The sequence below is a fragment of the Python bivittatus genome, unplaced genomic scaffold (assembly GCF_059951505.1).
Source record: "Python bivittatus isolate LINGU-HERP-01145 unplaced genomic scaffold, Pbiv_v1 ctg000330_np1212, whole genome shotgun sequence".
Lineage (NCBI taxonomy): Eukaryota > Metazoa > Chordata > Lepidosauria > Squamata > Pythonidae > Python > Python bivittatus.
In genome coordinates, this window is record NW_028277058.1 from 61,841,205 (window position 1) to 61,868,725 (window position 27,521).

At 45.7% G+C, this 27,521-nt stretch overlaps 2 protein-coding genes across 4 annotated transcripts in view; both read left to right on the forward strand.

Annotated features, from left to right (window-relative positions):
* The first annotated feature begins 9,860 nt into the window (after positions 1-9,860).
* Positions 9,861-27,299, forward strand: TMEM209 (transmembrane protein 209). 3 transcript variants are annotated; one of them, XM_007435981.4, is made up of 15 exons: positions 9,861-9,908; positions 10,674-10,813; positions 11,760-11,818; positions 12,116-12,247; positions 13,195-13,433; positions 13,941-14,145; positions 14,445-14,620; positions 15,611-15,682; positions 16,735-16,831; positions 17,524-17,649; positions 18,502-18,599; positions 22,272-22,386; positions 22,711-22,808; positions 24,496-24,569; positions 26,861-27,299. In XM_007435981.4, exons 2-15 carry the CDS (start codon positions 10,677-10,679, stop codon positions 26,913-26,915), a joined length of 1,683 nt encoding a protein of 560 aa, XP_007436043.1. In that variant the 5' UTR covers positions 9,861-9,908; positions 10,674-10,676; the 3' UTR covers positions 26,916-27,299. The 3 variants fall into 3 exon arrangements, 2 of the variants coding, with proteins under 2 accessions (XP_007436043.1, XP_007436042.1); XM_007435980.4 differs by lacking the exon at positions 9,861-9,908 and adding an exon at positions 10,133-10,396; XR_015796301.1 differs by lacking the exons at positions 24,496-24,569; positions 26,861-27,299 and adding an exon at positions 20,244-20,352 and having other exon boundaries at positions 22,711-22,731.
* LOC103050240 (uncharacterized) overlaps positions 27,270-27,521 on the forward strand; it is a 33,458-nt gene continuing 33,206 nt past the window's right edge. Inside the window, exon 1 of the mRNA XM_088141453.1 lies at positions 27,270-27,404. The gene's annotated coding sequence lies outside the window, so the exon portion shown is untranslated. The remainder of the gene's footprint in view (positions 27,405-27,521) is intronic.

Genomic DNA, 27,521 nt, shown 5'->3' on the forward strand with positions numbered 1-27,521 from the left:
CCCATCTCTCTCCACAACAGGATAATAAAGGGCTGAGTCAGCGTCCTCGTTTTATTCTTTCAACTTTGGCATTTTTCTCTTTCCTTCTAACTCATGCATGGAGGGGAGCTTCCAGTTCCAGAGAAACTCCATCTTTCGTTCAGAATGGGGAGTCATAATCCCCTGGGCAGAATCAGCTCGTAATCTGGGGGTCCTCCTGGATTCACCGCTGGTGGCAGTTTGGTCAGGAGAACCTGTGCATGGTTACGTCTTGCACGCTAGTTCGCTTTCCTGGAGCGGGAAGGTCCACTCACTGTCCTACCATACTCATCTTTCAGGTGGATTACTGTAAGGTGCTGTACCCAGGGCAGCCCTTAAAACTCACCCAGAAGCTTCAGCTGGGTCCAGAATGCAGTGGTTCAGGCAGCTGGGAGTTCCAGCAATTTTACCCACGTAACACCACTGCTTCGAGAAATGCATTGATTACCATGTTGCTTCTGGGTGCAATTCAAGGAGCTGGTTGTCACTTCTGAAGCCCTTCGTGGCTCAGGACCTGGGTATCTTGGGGACCACCTATTCCCAGTTGATTCTAACCCTCCATTAAGGTCTGGAGAAGAGGACCCCTCCGGGTTCCTGTCCCAAGGGAGTGTCATCTGCAGGGCATTCTTCTCAGGCCATACGGCATTCCCTTAGAGCAGTGCTTCTCAACCTCAGCCATTTTAAGATGTGTGGACTTCAACTCCCAGAATTCCCCAGCCAGCATGAATTCTGGGAGTTGAAGTCCACATATCTTAAAATGGCTGAGGTTGAAAAACACTGCCTTAGAGGTCAGCTTGGCCCCTGCATTCCCAAATTTTGAAAAGCAAGTAAGATCTGGCTGTCCAAGCGTGCTTTTGAGACCTGAGCATTGTTTTTGATCCATCCTGCAGGGAGAACATTATTCGGGGATTGGATGTTAATGTTGCCTTGTGTTATTTTGACTATACATTTCTGTGTATTTTGTTTTTAATCCAATTACAGTATCCGTTAATAAGGTTGCTCAGAATTGAGTATGTTTGAAATGGTATATAAGCTCAGGAAATAAATGTACAAAGAGCGGAGGCCAAACCGAGTCTTCAACAGCAGCCCTGTGAATCTAAATGGGAAGAACAAAGATACTGTTTTCAATTGCAAAAAGAGATGTAGCAAGACGAGGTGGGCAGAACTGCCTTTCTCTGCTGCGATGAAAGAAAACCCACCAGCACGGTTCTTGCGTCACATCAAGCTACGATGTGGCTTGTTCTGTTTGAGTTTAATGTGCTCAACGAACCCAGTGCCACTGTGGTTTGAAAACAGTGGTTTATAGCTTGGTATGTTGAATGAACAAACCCTAGTTAACAAGCCAGGGTGTGAACCCAGCCATCGACAAAATACACCCACGTGGCACTCAGATTTCAAATGCATTGGGAATCTGAACCGACTGCTTCTCAGCAGCTACACATTTTTTCTTTTCTTGAGAAAAATTACTTTTTAAAAAAAGGAATGAAGGACGCGTCTTTCTAGCATCCTTCATTCCTTTTTTTAAAAAGTAATTTTTAAAATTTACTAACATAATCAAGCCTTACATTAAAATTTGGGTTTCCCCTTGAGTAGGATAAAATGACTCCCGGATATCTGAGTCATATCCAGGATTTAAAAAATAGCCCCGAGCGGTTCAGGAACCAAGAATTTGGCATGCGGCTGCACCAGTCGTGCTAATCAAACAACCTCTCTACCCTTAAATTATCGCTGCTGTGTTGTTGGCAACCTCTTCCAAGGAGAGAACAATCTCTTATACTGCATCGGACGTGGGAATTCGAGCGTATGGAGCTCTTTAGAAAATGACCTAAAAGTGGGTTATCAGGGACACATCGCCATAAATACAGCCCATCCGGATCTGAGTTTTCCTGTTTCTGGGCCTTTCAACCATGAAGCCCATTCTGCTTTTTGGAATTTTCCTGGGGATCACCTGGGGCTTGGAAACATTTGAGGGGTGAGCGAACTTTGTTCTGGCCTGTTGGGAATTACAAACTGTCTAGTGCAATGCTGGCTGGGGAATGTACAGAGCATTTCCTGCTACTGATAAACTCAAGACACTTCCACACTACCACTGTTTTTAGTTCCCAAATCCTCAGAAGCACGTTGAATGCAATCCATGATTGAAATGCTGGAAACAAGGAGTAAAATATCTCACCCCACGCTGATGCAGGATCTACAGCCACAAAAATCCACTCACAGCACTCCAGAAAGAAAAGAATGAAATACTCTAAGGAAAACTGACAAAAATCTTTTCATTTTCACCCCCATTTATTTTCTCCAGCATACAGGGGAGAGCTGCAAAGCAGCCAGACTAGCATTCCCCTTATAGGGCCAGAAGCTCAGAAACTGCCCCCTTGTGGGGGTCAGAGAGTGGAGGGAGAAAGGGTAGTGGAGGGAATAGGTTGGGTGCTGTGTGGGAATGGATGGGTGTGATTGACTGGTGTCCCAATCAACTTTCCGCAATAAATGTTTTAAGTAGCCTTCTCAGCCCCCAACAACCCCAACTTTTTTTCCTGCCTTGTCCCCACAACGTTGCCGTCATCTCCTTCTCAGCCCAGGAGCATGACAGATTTAAGTCATTCATAGTTTTGCTGGTGTTAAAGGAGTTGTTCCCCATTTTGCATCCAGGAACATTTTCAACTCCTTCGGCCACAGCATCTATGGCTCGCATCAAAATCTGCAAGGTGGTGGACAAATGTCACGATGCACGCCTGGCCTGTTTTAAACAGGTGTGGAAGACAACGGATACATATACAAAAGGGGTAGGGCTTGTGTTATAGCCACCAGTGGGCCAATTTTGACATACAAGCACACACGCGTGCACACGCGTGCACACGCGTGCACACACACACCCTGCTGCTGCCTTGGACGGCAATCAGGGAGTGAATGGGATTCTGGAGAGAGGTGGCAGAGGATTCAACCACTGATATGGTTTCTTATCCTTTCTTATTCTTCTTTCACTTATTTTTTCACGGATGAGTGAAGAGGACCAACTCAGCAAAAGGAAAAGACGCTTAGGTAAATTTCTACCTCCTCATCTCACTCTTTCTTTCGGATCTGCAGCATCGACATTCTTTTCCGTGCTACGATAAGGTTTATCCAAAAAAAAAGTGTTTGGATATTTAGCCATATTGAGCTTAAACCAGTGTGCTAACTTTTCCCCCAGACGGGGAGTACAGCTGTCAGAATTCACAGCCTCCCCAGCCTTGGAAGGCTGTGGTGTTCCTCGAGGGGGGGCTCTGGCTGGAAAAGATAACAGTGCACATTGAATACCGTAAACACACACACACACGTATGCACGTCAGGGTCAGGGTGCAGAGCGTTGCAGCCTACCGGCACCCTTAAAAGCAAAATGTTTGCCCTGCAGTTGATGAAGTTTATGCAAAACCGGCAAGGTGAATGATCTTTCTGTGTTGATAGAACAGGCGGCATCATGAAATTAGGACAATGCATGTCAGTGTTTCTCAAGCTTGGCCGCTTGAAGACGTGTGGACTTCATTCTGGCTGGCTGGGGAATTCTGGGAGTTGAAGTCCACACGTCTTCAAGCGGCCAAGCTTGAGAAACACTGATCTAGAACGTTGTGCAAATTCAGCCCAGGTAGCTGGTTTACAGTTCACTGTCTCAGGTAAACCCAGAAAACCAGGTTAAATGAGTAAAGCATGGTTACATTAACCATGTATAATTATATTGTGCAAATATAGCTCGTGGTGGGTTCAGCTGTTGCTCAGAGGCATAGGCTGCGTTCACACAACATGCTAAGGCCATAATTAATGGAACCATGGTTTAGAATGGTGTTTCTCCACCTTGGCAAGGTGTGTGGACTTCAACTCCCAGAATTCCCCAGCCAGCATGGGGAATTCTAGAGTTGAAGTCCACAAGTCTTGGCTTGTCCATCTGAAGTCCACTCCAGGTCCCTTGGCTTGCCCATCTGGGAGTTGAAGTCCACAGGTCTTCTAGTGGCCATGGTTGAGAAACTGTGACGGAATGGTTTGGTGAAGGCCGTGCTCGGGGAGATAAGCATTTCCTTAGCCCCCAGCAGAAGCGTGGGAAGGTTAAGGAAATGCTTATCTCACTGAGCATGGCCTTCACCAAACCATTCCATCACAGAAACACTGATGGACGTTAACCAGTCCACCCCTTTGCCTGTATGTCGAAAACAGTGTCATTCCTTACAATGCATCTCTGTTTTATTGGTACAAATCATCTGGCACTCTGGCTCAGCAGGGCCACCCGCCCCCCTGCGGAGGTTGCTCGGTTTGCAGATCATGCCCCCGAAGGAGGCTTGGCCAGAAAGGGGTCCCTGAGGGGGCTCTTGGACCTCCACTCAGTTTTTCTTGCTTTGGAGAGGCGAATCCTGGTTGTAGAAGTGCTGGACCAGCCATTCCCGCGTCCTCTTCGCTTTGCAGCGCATGCATGGCTGCTGCCTCATCCAGGAGGACTCCAGGTCCCTTGGCTTGCCCATCCGCTTATTTTTCCGGCTGGAAATGCTGACGCTGTCGCCCGTCTGGCTCCACTTCCAGGAAGACACCTGCGAACCCAGGGTGGCTGAGCCCGAGGAATCGCTATCGCAGAAGGTTTGCTGGCTGAGCAAAGAGAGGCGCCTCTTCAGGTGCTTCTTTATGGGCGGGGAGGCAGGGGGGTCGCTGGCCTCCTCTTTGTCTCTCCCCCCAAACAGCTTCCTCAACAGACCGCAGAGGGTGAACTTGCAGTGGCATCGGCAGGCGCACCCTTGGGGGCCTAACAGCAGGAGACAAAGGGATGGGTTATGCTATCCATGACATTCGCCTACGGTCAGAACAACAGGGAAACGGTCCAGCCAAGTTCAGTTTCTTCATTGCTAACACCATCTAGACCAGTGTTCCTCAAGCTTGGCCGCTTGAAGATGTGTGGACTTCAACTCCCAGAATTCCCCAGCCAGCATGAGTTGAAGTCCACACATCTTCAAGCAGCCAAGCTTGAGGAACACTGGTCTAGACAGAATCTTGCCACATTAAATCTGCACTACACTAACCTAATGGATATACCCTGGAGGATTCTAGGCTAGGGAGTGGCTTTCTTAAGCCTCTTCCTCTTCCCACGCTCCTGCTCCGGACTGTGTTGCCCCTTGTCTCCACCCCTTCCCTCCCGGAATGTGTTCCCTCCTTCCTGAGAACCTGCTACGCTATTGCAGTCCCACACATCACCTCCCCCTTCGTAGATACATTCCATCACCCCTACGTTGGCACATGGGATTTTTTTTTAAAAGGATCTGAAGTAAGAAATACACCTTCTTTGTCTTCTGGGGAAAGGTGGGCTTCGTTTTAAAAGCGGGCATCGCGATACAAAACCCATCTCTCCTTGGTTAGAGAAAAGGGCATCTTTCTTTTACGAGGGTTACTGTTGTTTTTAAAAGTTTTAATCATGTTTGACTCCTGCGGGGTACAGGGGCAAATCTGTTCAGCTTTCGGCATCACACTACAAAAGTAGTTTGTCCTTTTTTATTCCCTGGGTATTTCTCAACATCCCAATGTATCCCACAGCCCTGGGATTTCCTGATGGGGTTTCTGTCCAAAGACTAAACTAGCTGGCAAGGTTGGCGGAATGCTACCATCTACTGACACATACTGGCATTCACATTACATGCATAACCCCCGCTGGATAATCAGGGATAATACTGTATTTATGGGTCACTCAACTAAACAGCGAGTTCTCTAAATTAACCGAGCTGTATCGCTGTTAGGTTGCTGGGAAAAACTTTGCTATGAACTTGGATGGAAGACAAGGGGTGGTTTGGACACCACCTCAGATGAGGATGCACTTGAGGATGTGGGAGACCTGGCAGTTTTATTTATTTATTTATTTATCAAATGTATATATGCTGCCCATCTCGCTATACAAGTGACTCTAGGTGTTTGCCACTCGGTTGGTCAAAGGGCCTGTTGTATGGCACCAACCAAACCTAGCAATCAACACAACAGAATGTAGTAGCTTATCACAGTGTTTCTCAACCTCAGCAACTTTAAGATGTGTGGACTTCAGCTCCCAGAATTCCCCAGCCAGCAAGCTGGCTGGGGAATTCTGGGAGCTGAAGTCCACACATCTTAAAGTTGCTGAGGTTGAGAAACACTGACTTATGGTCTTGGGTGGAGGCCTCTTAACGCCTCTCAGTGCCCTCTTGCAGTACGATACATACCAATAGGAAGTGAGGCAGAAGCGTCTTTATGAATAGGGTGTAAGTCAACTTGCAGGAAGGGCATTGCAGAGGGGAGAGATTGTTATTGGGTTCACAGATCATACCCCACCATCGTCTGGTTTAGCCATGGTTTCTTGAATAAGTCTCAGACACGAGGTTCATGCACAATGTTAAGCCACAAGGAGAAGCAGGGTGGTGTAATGGGGAAGGGGTCCACACATCTTCAAGTTGCTGAGGCTGACGAACACTGATTTAGGGTGTCTAGCAAGCCCTGGAAAGTGAGTGAATTGATGAAGCCACAGCCCAGTTAACTAGAGATAAGTAGGATGTGAGAAAACACCCACTGGGCTTAGCTTGCTGTCCCAAAACGTCAGACCATCCCAGAAGGAATGCATTTCTTTCTTCAGCATCTGTTCCCCCCATCCCACCCCCACATCCTTTGTTAACTAATGAATAAAGCATGCCACTAGAAGGAGCATCATGGTTTACCTTTTGAATGGATTTTCCAGTTGCAAGACATAGTTCCACAGGGTTGTTTCAGGAAGAACTGTGCCGGGAAGCATGGAAACCAGTCACCTGAGTTATCCAGTTTAAAAGAAACATACACAATGCGTAGCGACAAGGAGGAAGATAGATCATTACCATACTTTTCACACACATTCCTTGGGTCTAAAAGTTGGGGGTAGCCTTCTCCTACAGGAATCACCTCAAAATGGAAAGAGGTGCTTTGGAGCAAAGCCCAACCTCCATCAGGGCTGGAGAAGCTGTTGCGCGACCAATGTTGTTCTGCTTCAGTGCCCAGCAGCCCGGCCATCCATGGTGGGAGTGACATCACCTGGATCAAGAGATCCTTGGGCAAGTCTCATAACTCCTGTCACTTGCACGGTGACATCATGGCACATGTAACATCTTCAGGACTTGTGCCACTTGCCTAGTTAGTGGCCCAAACCAAGTTGGCCAGGGGTGTGCAATGCAGTTTGGTCAACGTGAAACAAAGTGCCACAGGTTCTCCGTTTCTGCTCTAAAAGATGGTCCTCTAGACCAGCGTTTCTCAACCTTGGCAACTTTAAGATATGTCGCTGAATTACATTTGTTAGTAGGAGATTCAGGGCTTACCAGGAAAAAAAAAAAGTATGTTCCATGTAGTCATCAAGGTTAGGTTCACATATTACACAAAGCCATAAACCGTGGTTTACAAACTAAGTTGCTGCATTTACACTACATGCTGGGACAAAATCAAACCATAACAGAGTGGGTTTTGCATAGCTTTTTAAACCATGAATTAGTCAATTGCATTCTAACCTGGGATGTGTGCAAAACAGGCAATGTGATCAGTTTATGGTTCAGTGTCATGTGAATGTAGGAGTCGGGGAGTCAAAGCCACAGGCTGTGTTCAAACAACGTCCTAAACCATGGTTCCATTAACCATAGCCTTAGCATGTTGTGTGAGCACAGCCTCTGGCTTTGAGCAATACTTGAACCAGCTCCTGATATGAAATTTGCAGCCATGGTGATTCACTTTGGGGGGTGCCAAAGGAACGGTGGCAAGATTGGCTTACTATTGACTACTCATCATAATGGCTACCATAAGCCTTCATGTGCAGTAGCAGTCAATCTGCATATTCATGCAACCATAGCAGCGGGCTTTGGCTTTTGAGGGCTGGACGCGTGGACCTTCTTGGACACCTTCGGTTGCCCATTATGGGAAGCTGGACACCATGGCTGGTCTGATTCAGTGGGATTTTTATGGCTTGACACCCTCTCCTCAAATATCAGAATAGAACTAATCACTGACTCTTACCCTGTTCACCCCAAAGTAACCGAGTTTTAGAACGACAACAACCAAACAGTAAAAAAGCAGCATTTCTCCCAGAAACCAGCAAATTTCATCGTCCTCCTCTTCTTCCTCCTCACAGGGGATTTCCTTGTGGCGGTCAGAGACCACCGCCTCCTTGTCAGAATAATGCCACCAGGAGTAAAGGAAAGGGAAGGCCATAGGAGAAAGCACTTGCTTTGCAGAAATGCCCAAAATGCTGTGCCAAGCTGGAGAGGCTCCCAGGAGAGTGGGAACAATGGCAGCAGTCCCGTGGCCAGGCAACGGATTGTGTTGACACGGTTGGCCTCCCAAGCTGTGATCTGGAAGAGCTAGAACCCTGGTTTTGCAGCATTCTTGCAACCATGGAGACCACTGAACCTCCTTTGAATAACCTGCCCACTTCTGGAGTCTGCAACAGACTTGCTGCGTCCAGGCATCAGAAGACTAGCGCTGCTGGATCAGGTCAAGGCCCGGCTTGGTGCAGCATTTGGTTTCTCACAGGGGCCTCTGAGAGGCTCTCAAGTAGGAGATGGAGACCCACCTCCCTTCCACTGTTGATCTTCTGCAGCTGATGTTTGTAAACATGATGCCCCCAACCTGGAGGTCACATGGAGTCTTCAAGGCTGATGGCACTCAATAGATCTGTCCTCCATGAATTTATCCCATCTCTAGTTAAAAACTGTCCAAGATAATGGCTACCACCATATCTTGCGGGAATGAAGTCCAGGGAACCTAAGAACAGCCCTGTTGGATCAGGCCAAGGCCCATCCTAGTCCAGCATTTGGTTTCTCCCTACTTGATGCCTGTGGGATTCTCACAAGAGGTTAGACCTCTTTTCCACTGTCGTTCTCCTGCAACTGATGCTTGGAAGCATGATGCTCCCAACCTGGGAGTAACATGGAGTCTCCACCCTTGTGAGACCTGTCCTCCATGAATGTGTACAATCTCCTCTTAGAGCCATCCCAGTTAGTGGCCATCATGTCTTGTGGCAATGAATTCTGCAGGTGAAGGATGCACTCCGCATATGAACTGTTTGTGCCAAGGTATACCTTGCCCTATCAATGTCATCTGAAGGAGCAAATCATTCCCAGGAGGATTTGGAAAAAAAACATTAAGGGACAAAATCTCATAATCCAGGACGGATGACAGAAGACATGGATATCTGTGGAGGAGAGGGGAATGACATCATGTTCTGCACGATGTCATTGCACAGTGACATCATGGCATGCAACATGACATTGGGGCTCGGACAAGGTGCTCATGAAATGCACCACAGGATTTTCTGGGTTGGTGGGGCCTCATTCACACAGCACACTGAGTCATAATAAATAATATTGTTGGGTGGATTTTGGCTTAACATGTTATGACAACCCGGCCACCATGGTTTGTAAACCACAACTGGACTGATGGCTTCAGACATTGTGGGAACACTATCATGGTTAGACAAACCACATTGTGGGAACACTATCATGGTTAGACAAGCCATGGTTTGGGTCCTGTTGTGTTTCCTTTGCTCTTGTATTCGTACGCCTTGAGGGCAGGTTCCCAGAAACCCGGAACCCTCTCAATGAAGCCCGGATCCCAAGCTAACTCAGTGCCTTGTAACGTTTTGTGATCAAGGAAATCGCCCAGAAACCGAACATGCATTTGATTCTTTTAACTCTCCCGCCAAAATGTCAAACGAGAGGCCTCGGGGCAATCGGCGCTGATCACGAGGGCCACCGCCAATCCCGTCCTTCACGCCTGTCGCCTCGGCAACAAAGCCCGCCCTCGCCGCGTCCTCCTCGCTCTTCCCTGCTGACGTTAGAGCGCGCATATAGGAGCGGGGGGGGGGAACCCCGCTGCGCAGGCGCAATTCGGACAAGGAGCGCGAAGCCGTGCTGGTAAGCGGGACGAAGAGTGTGGGGTGTTTGCGGGGAGTCGGTTGATTGTATTTCCCCAGTTGGGGAGTGCGCATGCGCGTTTCTGTCACCCCGGTGTTTTGTCGTGGGGTCCTCGCCCCGCACTCCCCTCAAACCGGCGTCCTCAGGCCAAGCGGCTGCTCCACGTGGGCCCCGTCTGCCAACATGGCGCCCGCGAGGCGGGTCGGACCACAACTCCCAGAATTCCCCGAGGTCCTCCTGATTCTGCCCCCGCCGCCCGGACGGGCCTCGTTCGCGCTCGCCCCGCGCGCTTCTCCGGGCCAGGCCCAGCGCACGTGTGAATGTGGGGCAGGCGTGACCGGGGCTCGGTTCTGTGGGTCTGAGCCCTCCCGGCGGGGTCAGATTCACGCCTTCCTTTCCTTTCCTTTCGAGGCTTCGAAAGCCGCCTCAGTGGCCGAACGTGCAGTAGACCGGGAAGCCTGTTTTTAAAACAAGGCGTAAGAAAACTGGTAATGGCTACAAAGAGCGTCCAGGGACGTGTTGGGGAAAGCAAGAATTGGAAAGTCCAGAATTAAAAGGGGGCCACAATCACACAATCCCTTTCAGTTGCTCTCAGTGTCGAAGAGCAGCATGGAAGCTCTCAAATCAGGAGTTTGCTGCTCCCTTCACTGTGTCGAGAACAACTGAGTGGAGGAGATGGAAAAGGGAGGGCGAAGATGCGCGGAAAGGTGAAGTAATAATGTTCGGGGAAGATGAAGTAATAACGTTCAGCCTTGCTCTTTCTAGGCCATGCAGGGGGAACAGAATCCATCCGCGTCCCTCATTGACAGAACCATCAAGATGAGGAAGGAAACAGAAGCACGGAAAGTCCTCCTGGCCTGGGGGTTTCTGAACTTGTCGCTCGCTGGCATGATTTACACTGAAATGTAAGATGGAGACCTTCCCCGAGTACCTTTAACCAAGTTAATCGTATGCATCGGTTGAGATAAACGTTGCGGGTAGCAAAAAATCAGGAGTGGGATAGCCTATTTTCAGGCTGACAGATTACACTGAAAGGCGTCTGCTCGCGTAAGCTGCAAAAGATGGCAGCGTCTTTTCTGACTAATAACTTTTATTAAAAGGCATCGGTCGCAGCTCACAAAAGCGGGTGCCTTTTATTAAAATGTGTTGGTTTGAAAAGATGCTTCTTATAGGCTCCTCCAGAAACAGCTAGAAAATTTCAGCTCAAAACTCTCCTCTTGCCTGGAATTCACTAAGGACTCTTTGCCAAATGCAGGGAGTCCCCAGGCTATGAATGCCCGGGTTACAACGACCCCTGGTTAAGAACAGAGCCTATCGTAGCAAACTTTGAGTTAAATGCACAATAATTTGAGTTAATTTCACAATACTACTTACACAGTATTATACAATAATATTGTTCCGGCTTATATACAAATTCAACTGGGGTCTACCCGCAATTCCCTTCTGACTTTAATACTCTCTCCGCTGTATCAGGGAAAATAATACAAGACGGATTATTAGATGTAAACATGTTCATGAAGTGCTCTTTCACACTGTAAAATGCAGTACAAAAGCTTAGGTGGTGTGATTGAGACTGCTGTGGTGGCGTGGATGGAAGCAGGGTTAGTCTGCAGAAGAGTTCAGTGCAAGACCTGTCACAAACCAGGTTAGGAGGAACAACGTGAGAACCTCTTGTGAGGTGAGGGAGGATCCAATTCCAATTACCGTTGAGTTAGTCTGAGGAAAAATTGTCTTCCCATATATCCACATCATTGGTCAGGGGATGTGAGAATCAGCTGAGCTTTATACAGTATTGTGAAACTCCGAAAAACAAAAGTGCTAATACTAACCTCTGTCTTTCTCTTGTTCTAGGTCTGGAAAACTAATAAGTTCCTATTACAACATTTCATGGTGGATACTGTGGTATATTGGTGAGTACCCTGGAGATACTTTTTTTTAAAAAGCAAGTTGTTAGCCCTCTGTGTTTAACATTTTGCCAGATTTGAGGACTTCTTTTCCATGTCCTTGCCATCCATCTTTATTACATTTGGCCTATGTGGTAACTTTGGGTGCAGACACAGCACCTATAGATTTGTCCTCCCCTCTCCCTTTTCTGGTGAAATTCCCTTTGTGCTAACCTTATTTAGCAATACATTTCCATCCATCACCAACCCCGTCTAAAGCTGATCTTCTTTTATGGCTCACTGTAATTTTGTTTTTTATTCTAGAACTTGCATTTGCATCTTTATTCAGCCTCAATGCCTTATTTGACTTCTGGAGATACTTTAAATACACCATGGCTCCCACCAGCTTGGTTATGAGTCCTGGACAACAGACACTCCTGGGATTGCAGAATGCAGGTAGGTCTGTTTTGCCAATTATTTTAGAGCAGCATTTCTCAACCTTGGCAACTTTAAGATGGGTGGACTTCAACTCCCAGAATTCCCCAGCCAGCATGGCTGGGTGGGGGATTCTGGGAGTTGAAGTCCACTCATCTTAAAGTTGCCAAGGTTGAGAAACACTGTTTTAAAGAGTAGTAATTCACGTAGAACAGATTTGCAGAGGATGGTTTGCAATGAGACTCCTATGACCCACAGATTATAATTTGGATGATGGGAGTGGGGAATATAATATTGTCCTTAAAAATCATTCTGCTTAAGATGCAAGCAACACTTGTCATCTATTGCCAGCTTTCTTTGCATTCCCAAGAAGGAGAAAAGTTTCTTTAGAAACCTGACTAGCAGCTGCACTTGTGGGCCTAACCGTTCTGTAAAAACCTGGCTTTCCCCTCAGGCCTCGGGTTAAGATGGATGGACCAGCCCCTTTGAATTTGAGGGGTTTGTGGAAGGATGGTGGTTATTTTATAGATGTTTCTGGGTTTTCTGGAATTGTTCTTTTACCTTTATGCATCTGCCCAGAGTTGTTTGGAGTTGGGCAGCCTAGAAATGTAGTTAAATAATCACTGAGACATAAACATAGAATGTAAGGGTAGGAAGGGGCATTGGGGGGTCATCTAGTCTGACCCCATTAGTATAGCATCCGCAACAGATGGCCCTCCGGCCTCTGTTTCAACAGCTCCTAAAGCAGCCTGTTCCACTGTTGAACAGCTCTTACCACAAGGGAATTCTACCTAACGTCCAGCTGAAATCTATTTCGTTGTATGTTAGGCTCCTGGTTTCTTGCCATCTGGAACGACTCTGAATGATTCTGCTCCAACTTCCAAGTTCCCTCCCCATCCCACGACTGCATTTAGCTCGCTTCTCTCTTTGCCGCTCTTCTTAATCTTTTAAAACTGATTTCATTTCAGCTGTCCAGACTACTCCGCCACGTGAGTTGGTGCCCAAGAAAACTCCCCCTTCAACCCCTTCTCCGCCCATCCAGGGGCAGAGTGTCCTGAGCTACAGTCCGTCCCGCTCCCCCAGCGCCAGCCCTAAATTTGCGACCGGCTGCGTCTCTGGCTACAGTCCTCAAATTCAAGCACTGTCGGGCAGCAGTGGGTCCTACGGCACTGCGGCGAGTTACTCTCCAGGCAGCAACTACAGTAAGGTAGGGAGCTTGATTTCATTTAGCATTTAAACCATGGTGCATCAGGCAGGCATGTCCTGGGAGAGTGGGAGGAGCCGTTGTCTTAATTGCTGGACCGAGATTTGAAATGAAGATTTGTAGCATCTATTAACTCCTCTCTCTTCCAGCCCACCTTGCTTTGCATTCAGTTCCCTCTCAGGCTGCAAAAATTAAGGTAATATTTTGTTATCCGGAACTAGGAAAGATCAAGGTGTTCTTCTGTACATACTATTTCCTACTGTTTGACAATTACTGTATTTTGGACAGTTGTGAATTGTTTTTAAATGTTTTTTAACAAATTGTAAACTGCCCAGAGTAATTATTATTATTAATACTATTGAAAGATAAAAGTCTTTGAAAGCCTGCACTACCTCCCCATCTTACAGCAAAATTGCAGGTAAACAATAAAAGTGTGACCTAGGGATCGTTTCATTGAGAAAAGTTGGATTCCCAATACACGATTGCAGCTTTTCGTTTTGTTCCACTTAGGTGCCACCGTTCAGCCCTTCTCCAGGTCCCTTGATGTACCCGACTAGCACTGGACCATTGGATAGTAGTGGAATGAGATCCAGATATCGCTCCTCACCAACCGTGTACAATTCCCCCACTGGAAAGGCAGACTACATGACAGATTTGAAGTCCCTTGATAGCTTCCTTCGGAATGAGGAGGAGAAACAGCACAGAGTCCAGCTGGGTGAGTAGCTACTCCAAAGGAAGGTGGGGCAGATTTGCACAGCACATTCACAGAAGTTACAGTTTGCAGTTCATTGTGTATTGTGGGAATCCATCTGTTATCTTAGCCTCGCTTGGAACCAGGCTGACTTGTTAAGCCACGTGATTTATTTTTTGAGCCTTGCGGGTTCATGCCAATGCAGCCATTTTGTTTCGTTAACTTAGCAACTCAGCCATAAGGGGATAGAGTAGAGGCCAGTGCTTCCAATGGTTACATAGCATCGTTTCCATCAATCTGCATGTTCCTCTTGATCATTTCAGGCAGTTCGGATTCCAGCTCTCCTTCTAACAGTCCGACGTTTTGGAACTATGGTCGCTCCACGGCAGACTATGCACAGATGCTTAGGAAATTCCAATACCAGCCAGCCTGCAGGTCCCAAGCCCCATCAGCTCACAAAGATGAAGCGGATTTGAGTTCCAAGCAGGCTGCAGAAGAGGTAAGCAATGTTGGCAATGGGTTGTTTCTCCTTTTTTTTCTCTGGAGCAGTTGATCCAGTTTGCACATCATGCTAAGTCTTCCTGTTTTAAGCATAGTTTTTAAATAAATTGCAGTTGGTAGGGTTCATTCAAGTGTAAGTCATGTTCCTGCTGTTACTGCATCTGCAGATAGCTGGTTGGTGGCCCTATTCAAGAAGACCTGGCCTTCCTGGGTTGAGGAGGGGTCGGAAGAACATATGCGGGGCTGCTGTGAGAACTGTTTGAGGCATCTGTTGGATAACATCACTCAGATCCACTCTAAGCTGGACTCCAACTGTGCAGGGCCTGTGGAGTTGACTAAGGCACGGTCTTGTTTGACTATTCGGAAGGAGTTTAGCCTGTTGGCCCTTGGGGCTGTGAGCATAGCCAACTGTGAATTGGATCCATGTTCCTCCTGGTTGGTCAAAGCCTCCTGAGAGATGATATGGGGTTGGATTCAGGCAGTGGTAGGATCTGGGAACTTTCCATCATCTGATAGAGGCACAGAAACGCTCCATCGGACACAATTGGTACACACTTAGGGGGTCTCCTTGGGCTTGGCCTACTTGCAAGTTGTGCTGGCTCCCAGCAGGCTTCCAGATACAATTCCAGGTGTTGGTTATAATGCGATGGGGCCACGTTGTTGGTGCAAATGCCTCCCTCCTGTCATTTGTGCCTGCCAGTAGAATAGGCGTGCCCCACGTCCCTTCTATGAAGCAGTACCAACTGCTGGGACCCAGGAGATGTTCTAACGCTGCATCCAGGGTACTCGTACTTAGGAATAAATCTCATTGTCTAGTAGTGCTTGCTTTGGAATTAGCACAGATAGTGAGAGGACAGCGTGTGCCATGAGACCCTGGGAGGTTTGTTGCCTTTCATGAGGGGCCGTTGTGCCTTGTGAAGGTCTTCCTCCTACTTTGCCCTCCTGTATGCGGTTGTCATACTTTAAAACTTCTTGTTTTCCTGGCCAGGTCTGGGCACGCGTGTCAATGAGCAGACAGATACATGAGCACATGGATTCTTGGACTGCTAAATTCAGAAATGTGAGTTTTGCCCTTGGCCTTGGGAGTCAAATGTGACACTGGACTGGAAATCTCTTCCTGAGGTTGGACTTTAGGGAAAGAACTCAGGCTAAATAGGGACAATCCAACCTGAAATAATCTAAAGCAGTGTTTTTCAAGCTTGGCAACTTTAACATGCTAGCTGGGGAACTCTGGGAGTTGAAGTCCACACATCTGAAAATTGTCAGGTTTGAAAAACACTGGTCTAAAGGCACGTCGTGCTGTTTTGCTACTGGCTGTTGACTTTCTGGCTCCTTAACTGAGGGGCAATCTGGGAGTCACCTTAATTGAGAATTTCTCTTTCTCTAGTATACCAGCTCTATCACTTTATGGCTGTCAAAACAATACATGTTTATCTCAGCTCACACTTGTATAATGGCAACAGTAAGCTGGTATGTAATCAACACTTTTTTTATATATATTGAAGAATATTCTGTAAAATCTGTGGGTATAGTTAACAACAGAATACTTTTTAATGAATAAAACACACAATGAAAGGAGTGGACATTTTTGACTAATTACTGCATATTGCTCAAAATTCTTTTCCTCAATTTAAGTTTGGAAATTGTATTTAGAGCAGGCTAATTTCTGTCTTGGTAAATAGTATACTTTTACTATAGGAGTGGCATCTCTGGTTGATTTAAACATGCCTTGGTGTTCATAGTGAAAATGTACGAAAGGCAAGAACAGTGAATGCGTTCTTCCATCCCTTGTTGAACGTCATAGCAGTTAGAAACAGTTCTTCCGTTCCGCATACAGGTTTCCTAGGCTCTATTCATAATAAAATAATACAAATGAGATTTTAATGACATTTCTCCCAGCTAATAATTTGTGATTTGCACCGTTTCCCTTTTATTCTGAGTCCTTGAGTACTTTTTTTTCTCATTCTTAGTAATTCATTGCTTTGAGAAGGCCTTTTCCTATTGCTAGTAAATGTTCAGTGCTGTGTACGTCAATGAAATAGCAAATACAGAACATGCCACGCTTCTAACTTCTGTTTTCTTTTTGTCCCCCAACCCTTTCTGGTCTGTCAGTGGATCAATGAGACGATTTTGGTGCCTCTTGTCCAGGAGATTGAATCTGTGAGCACTCAGCTGCGGAGAATGGGGTGTCCAGAGCTGCAGATTGGAGGTACAGTGACACTACAAAAACCATGTGCTTTAATCATGTATTCAGAGTGAAATGTATGGATTAAATAATTTTTTTTTTAAACTTAGAATTTAGCAGCATTATAGAGAAGAAGGCTTTTACCATCTGGAAGCATCTGAGGTTGTCAACACTGGAAGGGAAAAAACATGCTATGATGGATCATTTTACAGAGTTATATTAGTGCAAAGGCTTAGAAATTCTTGAATGCTCTCACAGTTTTCCTAGCAGTCACATTTCTTCTTTTTGCAACCTCAGTTCTAGTGGCTGTGGCTCCTGCAATACCCTGTGAAGGTTGGGTACGCACAGCAATTTTCCCTGATGATTCTTTTTTTTTTTTTTTTGCAATCAAACGGCTTTATTTATTTTGTATCCCTGCCAGCAAAATTGATTTAAAGAATTTCTGTGAACTAAATATTTGATTGACTAACTTTCAGATATGAAACTTGGTCTGTTTTTGCTTGTGCTCAGGAGCAGGGGCAGACCAAGGGTTCAGCAGGCATACTGAATGTGTTGCAGAATCAAGAGGTCTTGATAATAGCTGCCTACTTCCATTCATTAATTTACAAGGTTATAACTTGAATAAAAGGAAGTAAACAGCTGTCATCAAGGCCTCTTCCTGAAGCTTTGGACTTTCTTTATGGGGAAGGGTTGTAATTTCTCTCTTGTCTTTGCAGAGGCTAGCCTCAGCAGTCTGAAGCAAGCAGCTTTAGTAAAAGCTCCGCTCATTCCTACGCTGAACACAATAGTACAGTACTTGGACCTTACCCCAAATCAGGAATATTTGGTAGAGAGGATCAAAGGTAAATGGTCATGTTATAGAGGGAAGGTGTTTAGTGCTTGTTCTGTTCTCACCTGGGCATCGCTGTGTACGAGTCAGCCTGCTCTCTTGTTCTTTAGTTTCCAGAAGGATAATGGGGAAGATGGATCTGGGCTTTGAACAGTAACATAGTAGGTAGTCCTTGTTTACTGACCACTCATTCAGCGACCATTCAAAGTTGCAGTGGTGCTGAGTGAGTGGTAATTACAACCGGTCCTCAAAGTTCCAGCCGTCACACCATCCCTGTGGTCACATGATCACGATTCAGGCACTTGGCAACCAGCTTGCACTTAACGATGGTTGCAGTGCCCCATGGTCATGTGATCACCATTTGCAACCTTCCTGCCAGTTTCCTACAAGGGGAAGCCAGCAGGGAAGGTCACAGGTCGGTCCAGTAAGTCCCCCTGGCCTTCCTGCACTTGTGCGGTGCAGTGCCCTGCTTCCCTGGCCTCCCTTTGTTCCCATGGCACCCTGCTTCCCCCTACATCCCTTCGTTTGCATGGCGCCAGGCCCTGCTTCCCCAAGCTTCCCTCTCTGTACTGGTCCTCCCCCAGCCTCCCCTGCCACCCCACGACACCCCTCCACAGCACCCCTGCGCTCCTTACCTGAGGCTCCCACTGCTTCCTGCTTAACAACCTCCACATCTTGGGGTTACGACGGCAACCGGGATGACTGCATCACTTAGCAACGGCAGTCCTGGTCCCAATTGCCATCGTAACCCGAGGACTCCCTGTAGTACAACTGACAGTGAAACAAATGAAGTACTTGAAGAAATCATTATCCTGCTTCAGTCCTGCCTGCATATAATTTATGGTATTGTTCTGCTAACCCACAGAGCTTTCCCAAGGCGGATGCATGAGTTCATTCAGGTGGAATCGAGGTGGAGACTTCAAAGCACGCAGATGGGATACTGATTTACCAACTGACTCTGGAGTAAGTCCCACCATGGGGTCCAAAGATTTCTTAGTCAGCAATGGCATTAAGAGCAACATGTATCTGACTCATTGTTCCTTATATTTTTCTTTTCATAACAAGGCTGCTTGCAGATTTCCTTGGGTGCCTCAAATTTATTTGATTGATTGATTTGACTTATATAGGCACCCATTTTATGTGCCATAACTCTGGGCGGCTCCCACCGACAGCAATAAAAGCATAAAAGGAACAATAACAGCCAACTTCCTTAAACGCAACTCCTGGCACCCTAAAACAGCAGTCTCTAGTACATAAATAATCACAATCACTGGACTCCACCCTCACCCTATCTCAACACTTGGGGGAAAAACTAGCTTTTTAAGGCCTTCTGGAAGGCTAGAAAAGGGGGAGCCTTCCAGATTTTGGAGGGGGGAAGGTATTCCACAGGGCAGGGGCTGCTGCTAAGAGGGCATGCTTCCTAGGTGCAGCTAGATGAGAACATTTAAGAGGAGAGATCTGGAGCACGCCCACCCTATCCAACTGGGTGGAATGGACAGAGGCTAAGTCCTGCAGATAACCTGGCCCTGTGCCATGTAGGACTTTAAAGGCAGTAACCAGCACCTTGAATTGCACCCAAAGAGAAACTGGGAGCCAGTGCATATTGCACAGCAGCAGTGTAATACTGGCAAACCAAAGGGTGCCCAAAACTGCCTGTGTTACTGCAGTCTGGATCAGCTGTAACTTTCAGATGATCTTCAAGGGCAGCCCCACATAGAACATATTGTAGTAATCCAACTGGGAATTGACCAAGGCATGAGTAACTGTGAGAAAGGCTTTCCGTTCCAGGAACTGGCACAATTGGTGCCCAAGATGAATCTGTACGACCTCCTCCTCCCAGCCATAGCTGCCACCTGCTCCTTGAGCAGGAGCCATGAGTCCAGAGGGACCCCCAGATTGCACACTGGCTCTATCTGGAGGAGCCAGTTCTTCCCCATCCAGACTCTCACAGCCTCCAGGCACTGGGCCAGCATCTGAAGGGTGTCACCTGCCTGGCCAGAGGTGGAAATATGTAACTGGGTGTCATCAGCATATCTCAGATGAGAGATCCAGGAGGGCCAAGTCAGCTGCACCATCCCCACCCTGAGCCCCCCAGAGGTCCTCCACAAGCATGACCAATGCCATCTCAGTACCATAACTGGGCCTGGAACCAGACTGAAAAGGGTCCAGATAATCTGCTTCATTCAGGGCCCTCCGAAGCTGAGCACCTACCACCCTTTCCACAACTCTCTCTAAAAAGGGAAGATCTAACACTGTCCGGTCCAAAGAGGGCCTCTTGAGAAGGGGGTGCATCACCCCTCTTCTTTTAATGTAGGCTTAGCATTAGTTAGGCAGTCCTTTTTGGAAGCACTCAAATTACCGTGTATTTGGGGCTGCAGAACAATTACACATTTTTCTCCAAAGCAAAAAAAAAAAAGTATTTGATCTTTGATGCACTTTTCTCTTTAGATCCCTATAACCCAAATTACCAAGGGTTAATACTTGAGATGGATATGTTATTGTTGTTGTTTATTCTATTTTGTAGCAGCAGAATCCCTCTGGGACTACATATTTTAGCTCTGCCTCCTGCCAAGGTAGTTACTGCTGACACTACCTGTCTTCCAACAGGGTGCCTTTACCTGGTATTCTCGCCCTGACCAGCTTGTAAGACAGTTAGGACTTCATAGCCTGTGCACCTTACTATCTCCAAAAGAGCGGGGGCAGGGATGATAAAAAGGTAATTAAATTCAACAAAGCACTGTCTCCTATCTATTCAGGTGTGTGACTAGGAGAATAATTCCCTTCTCTGCTGATACAGTAATATGGAACAATTTCACAAGATAAAAATAGAATCAAACTTTACTAAACAAAAAGAGAGAGAGAGAGAGAGAGAGAGAGATGTGAACATTCTTTTTTCACTTGAAATTGTCACATGTAAGACATTCAGCAACAAAGGAGATAAAATATAGAGCTATTCAAAACACAACATCTGAAAAGAACCTCCAGTAGAAAAATATACAGGACAACATAACACTCTGAGCAGTTCACAAGGTGCTCTTGACCTGTTACTAAGACAGAAGCAACTCTGATGTAAAGAGGAGCCAATCTGCATAAAACACTATCAGAGACAATAAATTAGGCTTAAACACACAGCTCCTTAAAAGTGCACAGCACGTTAGCTAAACTTACTACCTATCTCTTAGAATGACCTAAACTTCCCTCATTTGCTGCAGTGGGCTTTTTTTTTTTTTTTTTACAGCTTCTTCTAGATTTTTTTCTTGATTATCAGTGGCTGAAAAAATATTTATTTATTTATTAATTTATTTAATTTATATATTCTGCCGCAACCTAAATTAACTCTTTTGGTGGCTTACAACAAAAAAGGGATCCTTCCCTCTCACCAACCTCAGCAATTTCTTAGTGCTTTTCTCCAGGAGTCCTCTCTAGCAGAAAGAGAGGGTTTGGGGCAGGCAACCTGGTGAAATTTATGTGTGGCTCAGGGCATGCAATTGTCCATTGTGCAGATGTGGATCGGGGAGAGCCCCAGTTCTGCCAGCTGCCCATTCCCAACACATTTCTTAGTTCCTTTCATTGCTGTAGTTGCGTGCACACAATCCATCCACCTTTTGAATAGCAGACTTCACTATACTTAGGTCACTACTGAACTTAACCGTGATCAGAAAGTCTGTTTAATGTTATAACTTATTGTAATACATTATTGGATCAATGGTTTTACTCTGTGACTTTATTGGGCTTCATTATAACCACATAATAAAACTCTTTCTCTGGCTAACTATGCTCTGTGATTAATTTAGCCAGGATCAGATTAGAAAACATGGGGGGCAGAGCTGCCTATCTAATATACTGTTTTGTCTCTGCTAAGCTAGTTATAATTCTGTCAGTCCTTTTCTGTTATGGGGGAGGATAGATACACCTATCTCCTCATGTGTTGAATGAAAATGCAATTCTGAGGCTGTATACTAGCCTTCTTTTGTTCTGTATCGCAGTCACATTGCCCAGAAAAATACCTCACTGTTGTTGAAGGATGCTGTGTGTATAGTAGTCCTTGCTTAATGACCACAATAGGGACCATAAAATTGGTTGTTAAGTGGGGAGATTGTTAAGCAAATTGGACCCAATTTTACAACCTGTTTTGTGGTAGTCGTTAAGTGAGTCACCATGGTCATTAAGTGAATCACATGGCTGTTAAGTGAATCTAGCTTCCCCCAATGACTTTGCTTGTCGGAAGCCCTCAGGAAAGGTTGCAAAGGGCAATCACATGACTCCGGGACACTGCAACCATTGTAACTCCGAGCTGGTTGCCAAGTGCCCAAATTTTGATCACATGACCATGGGGATGCTGCAGCGGACATAAGTGCAAGGACCAGTCGTAAGACATTTTTAGCACTGTTGTAACTTTGAACAGTCATTAAATGAATTGTTGTTAAGTGAGGACTACCTGTACTAGGAATACTTTCCTAGATAAAAGAACTACTGATCAGCAACACTTTGGGCTTCTCCACAGGGCCTTCCTATCAGTGCTTCAAGAAGGTTTGTGCGTTCCATGTGGTTTTTGGCTACATACTTTTTTCCTGCCCATTGTTTCTGGAGCATCTGACATGGGGCTAAATATCAACTTCCTTTCTCTCCCTTCAGATCATTATGCACGTATTCTGCACGTATCTTGATGCCAGGCTGCCTCCGCATCCAAAATATCCTGATGGGAAAACATTTACCTCTCAGCATTTCATTCAAACACCTGATAAACCAGGTAATGGAGGTGTGTGTGTGTGTGTGTGTGTTTTTAAAGGAGCTTAGTGGAAGAAGGCCTGCACTCAGCAACTGTTGAATGCGTCGAGAGGCCATAATGGACCACAGATTCTCAACAGAAACGGAGATGTTCCTGCTTGGATGGAGTTCTGTTCATTGGCCATTGAAGTCCTCAGAACATTTTGGGTCTTAGCATTTATGTACAACCAGCTGGACTCCACAAGCTGTGAACCGGATTGCATCTCATTCCATATTAAAATGGAACTTAATTTAATTTGTTTAATCAGGCTGTAATTGAGGCAAAATCTGAATCTATCATTCACAGATATTTCAAACGAGAATTTGTTCTGCATCTATCAGAGCAGCATCAACCCTCCCCATTATGAACTGATTTATCAACAACAAGTGTACAATCTTCCTAAGGTAGGAATAAGCGGCTTCTTGACTTTTCCAGAACAGAAAGCCTTCAGTTCTGTTCACAGCGGCCAACAGTGAGGATTCAGATGTCTACAGTAATGGGATATTTTCATGAAATCTAATTGTCTTGTTTATGTGCTCCTTTATGCAAACAGTTACAGTGGTACCTCGGTTCACAAACTTAATTCGTTCCGCGACTCTGGTCGCGACCCGAATTGGTCGTGACCCGAATCAAATTTTCCCATAAGGTTCAGTGTAATTACGGTTAATCTGTTCTGAACCATATGTATTTTTTTTTTAAAACCACAAAAATATGAAGCAAAATACAGTACGAAGAGAGAGAACGCTAACCTTGCTCGACGCGACTTCTGGCGTGGAGGACAGGAAGGCGGGTGGGGAGGCGGTTATTGCTTGAAGGGAGAGTCCCCCTCCCTACAGGAAGCCACGACCACGTGTCACGGGAGGGAAAATGGCCACGGATCCTGTTTGTCACCCGATCCGGCGTTCGCGAACGGAAGCAAAATTTTGCAAACGGAGCTGTTCGTGACCCAAATTGGTCGTGAACAGAAGCGTTCGTGACCCGAGGTACCACTGTATTTATAGACTGCCCCCATCAGCAAAGTCCTCAAGGTGCTTTGCAGGCAAACGAAAGCATTAAAACAAAATCAAATGTCTGTCTAACCCAGGCAGCCCTTATGTTTATCAGCATCATCCACTCTGTGCAACATAATTTTTAAAGCTTGAAAGACTTTGGTTGTTCTTAATCTCGGGACAAGGTATTCCAAAGGGTGGGTGCCACCACTGAGAAGGCAAGTCACTGGGCTCACCCCCCACCCCACCTCTTGTGGGGCAGGAACCCTCAGCATGCCATCCATCTGTGGGACAGGCCAAGTCTGGATACCCATAGAGGGCTTTGAAGGTGATAACCCACGCTTTGAACACGACCCACAAGTTCAGCATCCATAGCTTATGTGTAATATTGCTGAATCAATTAGAAGATGGATTGCTGCATTTTAGACCTGTTGAAGCTTTTGAGTAATCCTTGAGGGCCGCCCCATGGAAAGCATCTTACAGTAGTCTATACCTAAGATACTCAAAGGAGTTGCAAATGCAATTTCATTCAGTCTCCACACCACCTCTCTTACTGAGGTTCTTCTTGAAATGGTGCTTTTTATCCCTTAATGAGGTTTGTGGAATCTCCTGTCTCTCCGAGGGCAGCGCCTGGAATGAAATTGCAAAAGCCTCATCTGTTCTTCATTAAGTGTCTCCCTCCCACTTCGAATCTTGGATGGAACTTTTAATAGGACATGTGTTTTGTATATAAATAAGCCCTGGTTGAGGCTTTTGTCTGTTCTCTTTCAAAGTTTACTCAAGAAAAACGCACATTTGCCACCTAAAATTTAAGCAGCTGTCAAGTGTAGTACATACAGATTCTTTTAGGAGTGGGAGAGGCTAAGAGGTTGTTCAGAATGCTGAAAGTTTATTTGCTCTGGGATTGTCTATCAGGTCCTTGCTTTTCTCGCTCTGACATGGGCAGAATCCAGCTATATCCTTTTGATTTGTCTTTCTTTATTCAAAGTAGTTTAGGGTAAAAGCAAAACTAGGCACAAGGGAAGGAAAGCAGCACACCTTGTTGTAAGTGTAAACTGGTCAGGTTCTTACCTGTTCTCCTTCCCTTCACCTCTCCATTTAGGGCAGAAACAACTTGTTCCACACCTTGCTCATGTTCCTGTACATCATAAAGACTAAAGAATCTGGGATGCTCGGGTAGGTATGGGGTTCGACATATCTCTGCCCCCACAGCTAATTTAATAGCCTGCTTTGGGGGAAGGAGTGGAGGAACAGATAAAGCATATCTCTGGCATTCCTCCTTAGTGCCCAAAGTTCAACTCTTCCTATGGCTGAATCCTCTATTAATCCACACTTCCTGGGTTTACATGGCACTTGTGATTACTCTAAAGCTAATGACAGTGTGCCTGCAAAACGTCCATGACCATTTTAATGCTACAGATGCTAGCACTCCTTGTCTAGAAGGCTTTATTCAACATTACTTGATCGTGTGCCCTCTAAACGGGTTGGGCTTCGGCTCTGGAACGTGGCCATTCACGGGGCTGGCTCTTGGCCCAAGTTTTGAAAGTGCTGGCTTCTCTCACGCTTGAGTCAGAGGCACGGGGAGAAAGAAGTGGTGCAGACCATGGGAAAGGATAGGGAAGTCCTCAGCATGGAACTACCAAGATTTGGAATTAATTTTTATCGGAGGATATTGTATGGAACTTGGGAGTTCTGGTGAATTGAAAAATAAAAGTGGTGTGGAAACGGTAGCTGTGACACACAAGTGAGGAGATGCAATGCTGTGGAATCTGTAGGAGCACCTGTCTGCCACAGGTGAAAGCAGCCGTGGCTTTTTCCAGGGTTGCACAGCTGCTGCACAAGTTCTGGCTTTGCCTTCTGAAGCGTTGCAAAGCTCTAGTAAGAATCCCAGCTAATAAACTAATATTGACTCCTGGTAACCAATATTTGATTTTAACTATCTGTAAGCCATCTGGAGTTCCTTAACCGAGGTGGGGATAAATGTGGCTGTTATGCATAAGCGTTTAATTTTGTGGTGTTCTAACTGCTTTTGCTGTATATTAAGCCTTGATCCGAAAGAAAAGGCACTATGCACCCAGAACAGCTTCACTAGCAGTTACAGTTAACTGCTTCAACATTTAAAGTTGAGATGGAAGTAAGACCCTTGATCCAGAGTAACTAGATTATTCTAGTGCTGTATTACTCAGCCTAAAGCAACGATAGACATCCTATCCACAGTGTAGCTTTCCCAGACGAGAGGTAGTCTTATAATGCTCTTATCACGCGGTGTGCTAGTTCACCACTTTGCGTCTTGTCGTCGTCTTTGGTCAAGCTGCGTTGACATGTTTTGTAGAACATCAAATTTTAGCCTGTCAAAGGAGGATGTACACCAGTGTTTCTCAACCTTGGCCACTTGAAGATGTGTGGACTTCAACTCCCAGAATTCCCCAGCCAGCTATGCTGGCTGGGGAATTCTGGGAGTTGAAGTCCACACATCTTCAAGTGGCCAAGGTTGAGAAACACTGGTGTAGAGAGTAAGGAAGATGACCTTGACAGAGATATGCAAGAATGGTTACCTAGGCAAGAGGGGGTGAAACATTAAGTCCAGAGCAGTGAGATAACATGTGGAAGAGGCAGACACCTCTCTAATTCCCTGGAGTATAAGAAGGGGGAGGAGATCCAGCACAATCCGACTTCCAAGAGTCTGTTTTTACTGTCAATCTCAATAAAAGTAATTTTAGCTTTCCTGTGGAGTTGATTTCCTGGTCTGGTCTGCCTGGTGGGGCTGACATCACATAAGCTTCCCCCCCCCCCGTCCCAGAGCAGAGTTTGAAGAATTAATTAGTTAATTAACCTATTAGCCACACCAAATGCCTCTATAGCTCTAATAGAAAATAACACCTTTCCTTAATAATGTCCTGTCTTACAACAGCATTCGGTTGGGGTTGGGGTTGGGGTTGGGGTTGGGGTTGGGGTTGGGGTTGGGTTGGGTTGAATAGAGATAGGAGGAGTTATAGCACATCAGAGTTTGCTCGCGATCCCTTGTAATCAGTTTTATATTGAACTGAATAGGGGCAGGAAGCAAGGAAGTGCAGCGAGCAAGGCTGAACAAGCACAACACACAACTCCATCTATCTTTCTCTCTCTCTCTCTCTCTCTCTCTCTCTCTCTGCTGTGTTGTGTTAAAGCATGTGAAAGTGAACACCATCTACAGCTAAACAGACAGCCTTTTTAATGCTGTTCTCTCCTTGTAGTTCTCTGAAGAATACAGAAATGTGATGTCAGTGCATAACAAGATTTAGGAATAGTATAGTGATAGGCAGAGGAACCATTGAAAAAAATGGATCCTTGTCCCTTTGGCACTTGAAACGCATCACACGCCTCTGATTTAGAATGGTTTGTTTCTAGCTAGAGAGAATTTGTGAATTCCTTGACATTCAACAAAGCTTTTACAATCTAATAATAAAGGACGTAATTCCTGTTTGCAGGCGTGTCAACCTTGGCTTATCTGGTGTGAACGTTCTGTGGATTTTTGGAGACTAGTTGATTTGCCAGCCATGAAGTCTAACTACAAGAGGATAAACCCTTCCCCAGGAAGAGGATTTAGCAATGAGATTGTACTGCCTTGAATTGTCTGTGGGATATGAAGAGAGAGGTGTTTTTTGTTTTTTTTACAAAAGGACAAATGGACTAGTAAAAGATATTTTAGTGCTGTTTCTGTGCACAGGTTTAAATAGAAGGAAAGTTTAATTCTTTCTAGATGAACTGAATTGCACTTTTGAAGATTTTGGATTTTTCTTGGTGAGAAACCAGGAAGACAACTTGAAGACATCTGGTTTGCCACATTCTATTGATCAGGATCCCAAGCTCAGAAATAATACCGTTGAAATAAATCCGGAGTGCCCAAGTGTACAATTGATGATTGGTTCTGTACAACTAGTATATTAAATAGTAACACTAGCGTACCCTAAAAATCAAAAGGATATACTAAAATCAGGATTCTGTACAGTTCTGGTTCTCATCATCACAAAGGTATGTGCCTTACATTGATAGCACAGAAATGTTTTAATATTAACGTGTGCACGGTTTTATGTGAAAGTACTGGAGTTATTCCCGTAGCAACTTCTTGGGTCTGGTTTGCTTTGAGTA